Here is a 13,723-nt window from a genome sequence, read left to right as displayed (position 1 = left end):
ATTCCACAGCAGTCGAGATAAGGCACATGAGAGGTTTTTGACACTGCTGGACTCGACCTGTGTACTCAGACCTTAACTGGGCTTTATCCACCTGATGTTTACAGATCAGGTAGTCGGAACTTGTACCTCTACTCCACACAAAATAGAGTACGGGTGTGTTCTTGAAAGGAGGCATACGCTTGAAAGGCAGGAGAGTGACGAGTGAAGGACACAAGCCTGTTCCACCCTTCCCTCTCTCTCCGGAGTCTCTTTGACCTCAGCTCCGCCTTTTTGTAAGCGCCCATTGTTGGCTGAGGATTTGAGGCATGTGTTTGTGGCTGAGGTAGGCTTTTTAGATGTGCACCGTGCAGCACTGCACTTAGAAATTCTCTCCGCCGGGCTTTTTCTGATGTAGGTGTTTTTTATTCTGCTTTAGGTGAGCCACGCTTGATGGGTCAGCTATCAGCTCTTTGCAGCCCTGCACATACAGCTTTTGATTCACCACTTGAAGACACACACTCATGCTGGCTCTCTCTCTCTCTCACACACACACACACTCGCTTATATATACATGAACACATCAGTGGCTGTACTCACACCTTTATGCACAGTCTCCTTCCTCTTGCCCATGACTTTTCATTTAGCTTTTTAGAAACTCCTGTCTTCCCAACCTTTACTCACGCTTCCTTCAGGATAAACATAAAAAACAAACAGAAAAATAGGATTGTTCTGGCTTGGAGTGATCATGAAAACCCAAGCAGAGGTAATACTTTAAGCAACAAAAGAGAAAATACATTTGAGGGATGGCAACAAAGATTGCAGCTGTCAGAAGTCAAGGCTGAACTGAATGCACAGTTTTAATAAATGTACCTGTATGCTTGTTTGTGCTCTGAGTTGCTCCATTGATTAGAACTTGGCTTGTGTTAACACTTTATTGACACAGTGAGAAAGATATAGAAACTCAGTTAACCTCACAGAAACACTGAGGATAATGGGAAAACTGCCTAAGAAATCACTTTCTTTGTAAAATCCATTCTTAAAGTACTGTTTTGGAATAATCAGAGATGATTTGAATAGATTGTGTGAGTTTTGCAGGTCACAGAAACACAAAATAACAGTAATTGAAGCTCATGTGAAAATGAAACAGTCGGATGTTCTTACTTCAGCTCGTTATTTTCCCGCCTGTCAAGTCTTTCAAGATTCTCCCAAACTGGACACAATATGACAGACAGTATATTCAAAGGTTATTGAAGGTTAAGTACTCATATAAATAACATTTAGTAAATATTTGCCATGAAAAATCCAGTAAAACAGGAATAGTTTGGTACCAAACAGATGTGACTCCTACTGACCACTCTCTTAAAGGCAGTTGATAGCTACACAACATTTATAATCCTAAATATAGGTACAGCTTTTGGGCCATTTCAAGTAAAGTTGTGCTTCATACTGAGTATGAAGTAAGTAGCTTTCAAAATGATAAAGAAAAAGCAGAAAGCTGTCTATGGGAGAAAAGACATTTTGAAGTAAAGAGTAAAATAATCTATTGGCACTCAAACAGGTCAGGGCTGTTTTAGACAGGCTAAAAAGATCCTGTTTTAAATGGTCCTTGTGGTATTTTGACCAAAATATGTTACAGACATTTCATTTAGACCCAAAGGAACCATATCAACTTGATATGTCTCCGTTATATAAAGTTTAGTTAAACCAAAGATTGTTTCATAAATCTGATTGAATTTTTTCTCATTAAAACATAAGAGTGATAAAAGGGTGAACTAATTTAAAATAGTGCTTTTTAAATAATGATTAAATTAAATTATTTTCCTGGTACAAAAGGGTGAATGAATAATAACAAAAAAAATATAAACAAACATCAGTAGCGGCTATCAGTTAGATTGTTGTTTTACTATTTTTTTATATCATGAATAATTTGCTAAGAAAGTGCTCTAAATGCGATATAAATAGGAAATCTATAAATTTCTCTCAAGTAACTACATGAGTTGTATGTTTTAATCATTCATTCAGTCAGTCAGTCATATTATATCATCGCGACTTATAAAAAAGGTATTAATCAGCAATTAGTCCAATAGTGGAAAATATTGGAGTATCACTTAAATACCCATCTGATGAAAAATATCCTCACTCAGGTTCCAAGGAACGATCCAAGTATTATGATACCATCGCCATGTCTCCCACTTCTGCCTCATATTAATATCCTTAGAGTCCAATTCCTGCATGCCAGTTCCCGGGATAAGAAATACATGTTCTGTTCACCCCTATGTGATTTATTCACTTCTGCACCATTTCCAATGACACACAAGGCCGAGAATGTAAATTCCAGCCTCTTTCTGTCAATTCATACAGCCCAGTGCAGTGCATCTGAATTTTATTTTTTACTTACACGTTCATCTTACTTGCTCATCATTTCTTTTTCTATGGTTTTCTCAGCTTGTGAATTTTTTTTTCACCCCTCATTCAGGCATATTGGATAAAACCAATTTTCAGATAGACATGCAGGGACTGGGGTAATAGGGAAACAGCAATTGGCAAGGTGAATGTTCAAACAAGATAAGTGCAAACACATAAAGTGAGTGGCTGTTCCATTGCTTTGGAAAATGAGGATTTGATCATGCTGGTGAGTAGAGTTGAACTGGATGCAGTCCTCCAAACAAAACATATGTAAATATATACGCATGATTTTCCATCCCTGCAGTCGTTATGGTCATACACCTTCATGCTGACAGTCTCTCTGTGCATCCACAGAGCTGAGCTAACGCCAGCGCCTAAAACTGTTATTCAGGGAGTGGGGAGCGAATTTCATTCATTTCTCTGCGCGTGACAATCTCTCGATAAATGCTTTAAGCAATAACTCAATTTATTTTTCCCAGGTCCACATGGTTTATATGATATTCTCTGTGTGTCTTGGCAGATAAGAATGATGTAAGACATACACTCAGTGAGCACTTTATTAGGAACACTCCAAGAGACATATCACATCACAGGTTCTATTTCACAACTGGTGACAGAGGAGGTCACTGAACTCAATGCCATGTTCATAAAACCTGTTTGAGACTTTTACTTTGTGGAGTATTATCCTGCAGGAGCTAGTCATTAGAAGATATTTAACGGTCAGCAGCAATAGACAGAATCTCCTATTTGCAGGATTTGTATACCCTGCTCTGCTGCCACATGATTTACTGATTGGATTATTGCATGATTAAGCTGGTGTGTACATACAAAAACCTGCTTGTTAGTGTATTTAATTATATATTGCATCTCAAATACAGAGTGTTTCAACTGTGAATAGAGTTTCTTACTCTCCCATCTTCATGCACAATGTTGCATTAAGAACTTTTATGTCCCAAATATCACAAAATACAACAGGGAAGTTACATTTTCTATTTCCTTTCAATGACTCTATCTTTATTCATGCAGCTAAGCAAAGCTGCCGCTGTCTTTGTGAGGGCAGGCTTTACAGGCCTGACCTTCAGCGGGCTGGTCTTCTTTTCAGATGACCATCTGCCCATCTGCATTCATGCTGCCCATGAAACAATGATTACCTGGCTGTCCTCGGGGGCAAGGGAATAAAAGCCAACCCGAAGAGAGAGAGAGAGAGAGAGAGAGAGAGAGAGAGAGAGAGAGAGAGAGCGAGAGAGAGAGAGAGAGAGAGAGAGAGAGAGAGAACTCTTTTCTGGTTGCTGTGTCACAATGTTCAATTTCCTTTCAAACAGCCAGACTAATCTCAAGCCTCTCTCTTTTTTGTTTGTAGCTGGAGCTCTTGTGAGAGAGTAACTTGTGTAGTGGGAACTACAGGGCCACTCAAGGACAGGGCTGTGAGAGAAAGCTAGTTATCTTTCTGCACTTTTTCTTACATATTGAAAGCCATGTTCATCTAATGTTGTCTGTAGTGATACTCCATTGGCATTAATGCTACAAGAAAAAACGACTGCACAAGCTGAAAAAAACAAAAATAATAATAATCCATGTTTAGCTTGGGTACATTTTATGCAAAGGACAACAGGCGGCAACAAAATAACCACTCACACACACACACAGACACGTTACACATCAGACACTTGTAGCTTTTGGTGGCTCATGTGCCACATTATGTCTTTTACTGTTGAGCAGGTTGGATGGAAACTGCAGCACATCAGTCGATGGATACAGGTGCCGTCCTATGGATTACTTAGTCTGTTTTCCACCTGTCATTCATCCTGACCAAGATGTCTATTATGGACCTGAATTCCATGAAATGATAATCCATTTAACAGGTGCTGATTATGTCTCCCACCAACACACAGTTCTATGACAAATTTTTATAACACATCAATTCATAGAACACTGGAATGGTCTTGACAGATGGCCGCCCACATTGAGTCTGGTCCTGCTAAAGGGTTATTCTTGATGATGAGGGAGTTTTTTCTCTCCAGTCACCAAAGTGCTTGCTCTTTATGAGAACTATTGGGTTTCTCTATAATTGTTATGGTCTCGACCTGTGTATTGTGCCTCGAGATAATTAAATGTTCTGATTTAGTGCTATATAAAGACAATTGAATTGAATCAGTGAGATAGTCATGAAATAAGTTTGTCTATTGGCCGTACATTGTATGCAGGTAACAAAACCATAGGGTGTCATTCTGCCTCTTACAAAGGTAGATATCACTATGGTAACATTCCTAATCCCATAAATGTAAGGGCACCCGTTTTAAGAGACTAATATTAAATTATATAAAATGGATATCTTAGTTTCATAATCACTTTGATATTCACATTCAACTGTCATTAAACATCAGACTAAACTTCCTGACTAATAAACTTATAATGAGTTTAATATATATTGTTGTCATCTGCATGTTTATACTCCAAATTCAGGAAATTATGCTAGTGTGATTTGAGCAGGTTTGATTGCCAGTGACCAAACAACCAGCAGCTATAATCACAGTCTGATTAAACACAGGAAGAAAAATGACATCACCTTTCCAAACTAATCCTGCCCTCTTTACACAAGTAAAATAAGAAGCTCAGAGAAAAAGAAAGACACGCTGGAGCCCCTGCTGTGATGAAACCAAAACTGTTCCAGACTGGAGGATCCATCCAAACACTGACAGTAAATGTTTTCAGAGCCTATAATAGGCGTTAAAGCCTGGGCTGATTAAAATAAGAATTATGATTAAGCTTAATATGGGGAATATGGAATGAAAAGTGTTTATGAGAAAAACATTAGTCTAAGGAGAAAGTACAAGTACTGCAATCAGAGGTAAGTCGGCTGCTGTTGTTGTTTAAGTGGATTAGTGAATGTTAGCTGCCGATAGCGAGTGCCTGGCTACATTAATAGTCTTATCTCTGGCTGGTCATTATTATTTTATCAACATCAACCAACCCTATTCAAATCCTGTAAAAAGGCCACAACCGACAGTGTTCATCAATCGATCAAAACTTACCTTCTGACTATGGCTGAGGCTCTCAGCTCCGAGATTTAAGCTTGTAAGTTTTCTCTCCATCAGTGAAAGATGTTTTGGGTGGTAGTGGTACTTCAGCAGTTGTTGCGTTTTTTACAGAACTTATAATCCATCCTCTGGGCAGCACTACTTCTACAGAGCAGACAGGATGATACAGTGGCTCACTATAAGAAAGGACAAGACCGCCCAGCTGGGTTGGGGCTAGCAGGTCAGCATGCTAAATCTAGAAGAAGCGAGGCTGCGATAGAAGTAGAAGCAAAACAGGAACTCGCATTGGTGTTGATTTCTATCGGTGGAGAAAGCTCATGGCGAGAATAAGCTACTAAATGTGCAACGTTTCTAATAGATTGTGAAGAAAACAGCAGTTAATACTAGAATTTGCTGTGTACCAACAGCAAAAACTTATTGTACCAAAAACATTTATTTTATGAAACAGTTACTCACTGGAGTAGAGGGAAATATAGAGCAGTTTTCATCTTCTATTTTCAGCCTCAGAATCAAAACACACTTTGTATATTTTTGGCAACGGGAGGGTGTTTGTCAGTTTGGGGTCGAAAAGAACTAGAGTGTGTTTGTGTGTCCATGGTAGTGAAAGTACATGTCACGGGACTTAATATCTATTTAATTAGATCCATAGTCTTTACCCAGATGCTCTTGCTTGTGGGTAGTGTGTGGGCTGGAGCCAATACAAGCTGACTCTGTACGAGAGGCAGTGTACTGGTATCCTAACAGGACACCAGTCAATCACAGAGCAGACACATAGTCACACAGACAACCATTCACACTCACATGCAGGCCCGGCCCGAGGCACAAGCGATACAAGCGGGCGCTTGGGGCCTCCTGACCGCCAGGGGGCCCCCTATCGGAAAAAAAAATTATAATTTAAAATAATTTAAAATAATAATAATATTAAATAACTTAAACAAGTGACCTGATTGAATGAAATAAAGAATACATCTATACAAGAAAATTCTGATTTTACGATCAATATATCTGCCAGCGTACAAGTCATGCATATCAACTGCGTGCTCAATCTGCTGACAGATAATTCGCGGTCATAGACAGACACTGCATAATACTCAAGGTTAAGTTGGAAGGGACATATATAAGCATGTCATCTAAAAGGACGTATCTCTCTGGTGCCCAAAAACGGAAAAAGAAAAGGACAGAAGATGAGAAAAAAGAGCAAGATAAAGGTATGATTGCATGATTATTTAAAATATGTGTTGAACTCATTTGAGGGAGGAGCAGCTCAAGCTATCATAGGAGTTAGCTAGCTAGCTAGCGAGTTAATGTCATCTTATATTTGACATCACATGAGCTATATTCATCAACAGTGTATGTATCTCATTAATATACATTTATCTAGGTGTATATGTCAACGATATTGGCAGTGTTTAGGATGTTCAATCAAACATGTACTGCTAGCTCTTGCCAGGCTTAATCTAACGTTAGCTCGCTGACTGAGGTGGACATTAGCACTAGTAGCACTGTGACATAGTGGTGAGTCTGACAGCGACTAAGTGCAGAGTCTTAGTCCGTGAGATATCGGTTTATATTGGAGGAAACAGCCAAAGGTGAACTTAACCTTCTAGGTGTAAGGGATGCAAGCTAGCATTGCTGTGCTTGTGCACGTTAGTAAAAGTGACATCTCAGCCAAAGATGGAGCACAATGTGCGCTCTGCTCTAAGATCTTTGTTGAGAGATGGCCTATTGGTCTTCATGAGAAAACACCATGTTGAAGTGAGGAGACGTCTGTGATAAAAATATACTTATATTGTATTAATATTATATTTAGGATGTTAAGTGTTCACCACACTGCAATTAGGCTGTGCCTTATTTTGCCTCACTAGAATAGGAATGGTTAGGTGTGGAATTGTTTGTTGATGAGTGTAAGTAATGATGGCAAAATAAACTCATTTTTCTTAAACTCACTATCAACTATGCACTTTTGCAATGTTATTTTTTCAGGAACACTGTTGAAGTATTTTGGAGCACAACCAACTGTACCTGCCCCCGATGTGTCATCAAGTGTCAGTGCCTCCACAGCTGATGATACAGCAGGTGAGGTTTTTCTTGATGGCAAATGGCTACATAGTCTTTTAATATGACATGACACATTTAAAAAAAAATAATTACATTTTTTTTATTTGTTGATTTATTTATTTTATCTTTGCAGGTTCACCCCCAGCAGACTTACAGTCACCTGAAAGTGAGGAAGAACTTTTACCCATTGAGGAACAGTTACCAGCATTGACAGTCACTGATACACCGACTTCAACCTCTGCCGGCATAACAGGTCAGTTAATCTAACAGTTTTTGTTTTATGTTGCCTTACTTAACTGTGAAATATCTTGTGTTATGTTATGATTCTATTTTTGTATCTAATGTCCCTACAGGTCCTTCTGCAGCATCCACTGCTATGGATGTCCCATCCACTCCCTCAACAAGCACCAGCTATCAAGGTGGATCAACAGCTCCTCCAACTGACCCAGCTGAATGGTCAGCATTCCTGTCTGACTCAGAAAGGACTGATCTGGTAAGAAGAGGGCCAGTGCAAATTAGTGACACCTTCACCTTCCCCAAAAAATCTAATGGTTGAAGCTTTCATTACCATTTTACGTGTAGACAATTAGTTAATGGGGTTTAAAAGGTTAATTGAATACTGAGTCACTTTCATTATTTAATCTATGTATCTATGTAACGTTCTATTTTTTATTATAATCATGCTTGTCTATTTTGGTTTTATTTTGTAATTGGAAATTGCTAACTTAATACGCATTTGCACAGTTGCAAATTATTTATTTAATATGTTTGTGATCGTTTGTTTGGAATACAGAGGCACTATCATTATTTATTTTTTATTTTTTAATGTTATTTTTGATAATACTAATGTTTGTGTATTTTGATTTCAGTTTAAGATTGCACATTTACAAATCTGTTGAAAGATCTGTTTTATTAAACTGATACTTTAAAATAAAATACAAATGCTGTTGTATTTAATTATTTTACAATTTAACTTCAGTAAACCACACTTGATGCTTTACTTTGAATATGAAAGTTTAAAATAAATCTGTGATCTAAGTGCCCTCTAAGGTTAAAAGGTGACTGTTTTGGTGTAAATAATGACTATAATAATACAGGGGACTATCAAGGGACAAAAGTCTAGAATATTATTGGCATGAGAGCAACTGAATGAGCCTTTCAGGCCCAAGAGGTCAAGGGGCACTGAAGTCCAAGCCTAAGTCACCATCTCAATGAGTCAAAAAGCAAAATGCTATGAATATGCTTAAATTTAGGTATTTCCCTTCTCCAGCTGGCCATATAAAAAATACAGGAAATCACATCTACGTAATTCAGTATTAATACAATTGATAATGTCAATTAATTCATTGTCAAATCATTGTAGTGTGACATTTTTGTCAATAATCGTCGAGCGCAAATGACTCCGCTAGTGGGAGGGGGGGCCCCAATATCAAATTCTGCTTAGGGCCCCCGAAAGGCTTGGGCCGGCCCTGCTCACATGAATGGTTAGATGTTGCCTCACAGAGACAAGGCTCTAGGTAAGAAGCTGCTGGCCACCTGAACCCTTCCTCTTTGCTACTTAATATAGTATTGATGAAAAATCTCCAGATCTGTCCTTTAAGCAAATATGATGGTTGACGAGATCATTGACGTCTTTTTTCATTTAGTGGCGTAATTGGAGGGCGGACTGATTTCAGAGTTCCTGCAAAGTGAAATTCAGCCTGCTCACATCGGTAGTCCTGACTTCAGTGAGACAGTTCAGGTAGTCAGCGAGGATTCTCATCATTAGTGGCCTATGCGGTTGTCTCTCCACCATGACCCACTTCTCCTGCTGGAACAGATGCTCCCTCGACAACGACATCACTCACCTCCCTCTTAATTACTCTTGTTAATTAGCAGACACACACACACACACACACACGTTCAGCTCCTATTATGAACATACATGAAGTAGACTCTAATCCCATGTAATGATAGGGGTAGTGATATTAAGTGAATATATAAAGCAGTGTTTGAAACATTTAAATGGAAGTTTCAGCATTTTTGGGGGAGGTGAAGGGAGAAGCTATTGTGTTTTGAAGGAGGCGTGCAATTAGAGGTAAATAGTCCCCTTATTCCCTGCTAGGCCCCGGCTCTATGTCTGCATAAAAGAACAAGATCAACAAAGTGTCTCTGTAGAGAACAGGGGAGATATATAATATACACATACAGTCGACATGATTTTGTATTACCTTGCTTCTCCCCCTCATTTCTTCCCATCTCTTTCCTTGAGTTGCCGTGTTCGCTTTTACCCGTCTCTTTCACACACACACACACACACACACACACACACACACACACACACAAATTTGTACTTCTATTTAAGTGAGGACATTCTTTGGCATAATGCATTCCCTAGCTCGTTACCCTAACCCTAAAAATACAAACTAAATGCCTAACCCTTACCCTCACCTTAACCTAATCCTAACCCGAACTCTAAAACCAAGTCTTAACCCTCAAACACTGTCCTCACTTTCCAAAAATGTCCTCACTCTGTAGTGTTCATGCTTAAAATGGTTCCCACTGAGATATAAGTACATTCACACACACACACACACACACACACACACACACGTATATAAACTTGGATCCATTAGTCAAGGGTTCTATCGCTCCCTGTTTTGCTCTCATCCTCCACACAGTCCCTCCAAGCTTGTTGCCTTCTTAATGAGGGAGTGTCATATGAATTATTCGGCTGTCATTTGTTGCTTTTATAAAGTAAAATGATGTCAGAGATGATTCTCTTCACACCATAGCACGGGGTTCATTTATTCAGTATATAGATATAGAGTATATTTAGTTATGTGATGGTTTAAGGGAGACTGTATTTCAGTTCATAGTAAACCGATTGCATTCCAAATATATTTACGACTAAAATGGCTGTTGGTTTTCACCAGGAAGTTGTGCACTTTGAATTATGATACAGCCGCAACTCTTGAATTTGGGAATATCAGGCCAAGCTGAGTCCAATCCTGTGTTTGGAGTTTATCTGTTGTCCCATCTTTCTCTCTTTTATCCTCTCTTCACTCTCCTTGCCTCCTCTCATCTCTGTTCTCATACTGTATATCCTTCCCTGAGCTCTATCTCTATCTTAATCCATGTTTCCACTTTGGATAGAGATGGATGAATGGATGGATGGATGGTTGTCTTTGACTTCGTACAGATGCATGCCCTTTAAGAAATATGTTCTCTTAAGGAGTCGAGTGCAAAAAAATAAATATTCAATTTATTCAGCTTAACCTTTAATTCCCATACATCGCTGTACACATTTGTGAATCTAAAACGTATTTGGTGGTCATTTAACTTGTGACCATTTTGAGTCTAATTTCTCTCCATAGATAATGAATGAAGTGATTCCGTTATCAAAATGTATTGGGATCCATTATGTTCTTCTTCCAGGCAGGGGGACCAACCCTCATGATTATGTTTGTGAGGTACAGTTATACAGAAGCTGGGCTGGTGCCAGGGCAAATTGGATTACGTCTCCCAATGTTCCCTCAAGTGTTTTATTATCCCTGAGCTGAAGGCATAATGTGATTACTCGGCGATGCCCTTTGTTCCGCTATCCACTATTATCCTGATGCTGTGTCCATGAGTTCATTAACGCCACATTATGACTTGTTATACACAAGGCAGTACGGTACAGTGTGAGTCATTCATGTTGCGTTCAGGCTGGATAGGCTCCTGCTATACGTGGGCTGCAAGTAAAGTTTCAGTGTAAGTGTACTATAATTGAATAATGTGCTGAGCTTACTGTGTATTATGTATCCAGTGTTAAGTGACATCAATTCCTCCTTCATTTCAGACTTTAAACCATGAGAAAAACCTTGTTACATAGTTGCTGACTGTCACGACTGACAATTAGTCGAATGAGACTTGAATAGGTTTTACAAAATAATCTTAACTCAATGACTACTTGTGATATTTATTTTCTTTATTTCTGACCATCATTCCTTATTTTTTTAAAGTGTGTGGAACTTTGGTCATGTTTTTTTTTTATTCGAGTCAAAGTTTCTGATTTAGAAGATGTAGGTTTCAGGATTAGGGTTAGGGTTGGGGAGAGCGTGGCCTAGGGGATAGAGTGGGTGTTCTGCAACAAGAACGATGCCGGTTCGAATCCCACTCTTTCCCATCTGCATGCCTAAGTGTCCTTGGCAAGATACTAACCCCTAAAATGGCCCCTCATAAAATGCTGAGTGTTCTAAAACAGTAAGTCGCTTTGGACAAAAGCATCAGCTAAATGACATGTAATGTAATGTTGCATCTGTGTGCAGTGCCAGTTGCAAAGGCAACAAAGGCTTGATGATCACAAATACAGACAACCTCACTCACACATAGACTAAAGGAAGCTGTGCACAGTTCAGCATGTAACCACACTGTGGATCAAATTAATGCCACAGATAGATCAGCTGTCTGTTTCTCTCTGCCTCCGGTTGTTTTGCTAAGTGAAGCTAACCAGATTCAGCTCTGAACTTAACACACAGCAATGACATTGGTATTTCACTTAGACTGAAAGCAAATAAGGTGCAGAGCCATTCGAAGATGTTGAACCACCCCTCTAACATGACAGACATTCAAACACAAGAGCAGAGGAGAGGTCATTCTTTACCCTGATTATGGAATTTTGTGTGCAACTAAACTGTGATAAATGTCTGCAGTGGTTTGTTGTGTGTCAATGACAAAGACGTCGGAGATGCTGTTATAAAAATGTAACTGGGAAATTAGACCGTATAACCTTGGTTATGTCCCAAATTAACTTAGCGAATTCGATTTATTTCTTTGTAGGATTAACATTAATACATTTTTTAAATGGCAAAATATTACTTTTGCGTCAGACTTTGAAGCTAAATGTCTATAGTCTATTCTGTTAAAATTTGACATCTCGATCTGTTAAGTTTTATTCTGTGCCAAATCTTTTCATGGCAGTAGCTTAATTTTAGGATAAAATAATAGGATTCAAGAATCAATGTTACAACAATGTCAACTGTATTTTCGGTTAAAAGTTCAGGTTTTTTATGATGAAAAAGATTTAATGTTAAATCACAAAGGTAAATTTCACATGGTCCATTTGACAAATTGTATTAATTTCCAATCGAGCAATGTGAGAATATACTCGTTATTATTCTTACACATAGACGATTGGCTGTGAGCTGTATCATTCGCACACCAGGCACTAGATTGAGTTTAAATCCTTCTTGGCCATGTGAATATCCCAGTGTTAATTTTGGCAGCTATTTTTGATTTAGTCTTAGTCTTAGTCTTTTGACGAAAATGCATATTAGTTTTAGTCATATTTAGTCATTTTTATCCTTCTTAGTTTTAAACGAAATTCATTTTAGTCTAGTTTTACTCACATTTAGTAGCCACATTAAACTCCTATCTTCCCTTCTCAGGCCCAGGGACCATCTGTTATGTCTAAAACTGCATAATAGTCTAGCTTGCAGTACTTAGGTTGTCCATTAGATATCCCTACCAGCATAGGTCTATAGCAGGGGTCGGCAACCTTTACTTTCAAAAGAGTAATTTTGCCCCCTCTTCCCCCAAATAAAATTTGTCTGGAGCTGCAAACCATATTTGATAACAAAGCTAATAAAGTTAAATATAAAGTTATACTATACTAAACTATAGTTTGTTGCATTTATGAAATTATAGAACGACAATAAAGAAAACTCTTGACATTTTATTGCTATAAGTGTTCGAAAACACTGAACACTTATGAAGAGAAGAAAATACACAGGCAAGTGTAGGCCTACTTTGAAATAAGTTTAACACAGAACGTTGTAGGGCTACTTCAGTCCTCCCCGTATTTGTGGGAAATGTATGAAATAAGAAGCACGCTATTTTGAAATAAATACAAACATATAGCTGCAGCCTAATAGCTTAGAAATATATATTTAGTTTGAAATGTGAAAACAAAAAGTGAGAGCAGGTCAGGCTGGAGGCAGACACAGAAACTTAAGCTCGGTACAAACCAACTGCAGTTTCTGCTCTGATCAAGAAGCTGAGGCGCTGATCTCTGAGCAGCTGAGACCAGAGAAACTCTGAGTTTTTACTGTTTCCATAGTTAAGAAGCAGCCGGTGAGTCAGTGAGCGGCTCGTTCACGTGAACAAGCTCTGATCTTGTGTCTCTGAGCGAGTGAGCGGAGGGCGGAGCCTCTGCACTGGTGCGCTATCTGGGGAACACACACACACACACTCACTCCTGATACATTATGATGGCCTGT

General features: G+C 38.7%; 2 protein-coding genes across 3 annotated transcripts in view; both read left to right on the top strand.

Annotated features, from left to right (window-relative positions):
• LOC133952181 (seizure protein 6 homolog) overlaps positions 1–13,723 on the top strand; it is a 162,974-nt gene that overhangs the window by 92,472 nt on the left and 56,779 nt on the right. The window lies entirely within an intron of this gene.
• LOC133952182 (uncharacterized) lies at positions 6,321–8,394 on the top strand. The gene is made up of 4 exons (XM_062386518.1): positions 6,321–6,631; positions 7,407–7,499; positions 7,615–7,734; positions 7,835–8,394. The coding sequence occupies exons 1-4, from the start codon at positions 6,547–6,549 to the stop codon at positions 8,035–8,037; spliced, it is 501 nt and encodes a 166-aa protein (XP_062242502.1). The 5' UTR covers positions 6,321–6,546; the 3' UTR covers positions 8,038–8,394.

Source organism: Platichthys flesus, chromosome 4, assembly GCF_949316205.1.
Source record: "Platichthys flesus chromosome 4, fPlaFle2.1, whole genome shotgun sequence".
In the NCBI taxonomy this organism is placed as follows: Eukaryota; Metazoa; Chordata; class Actinopteri; order Pleuronectiformes; family Pleuronectidae; genus Platichthys; species Platichthys flesus.
This window is presented reverse-complemented; position numbering and strand designations above follow the sequence as displayed.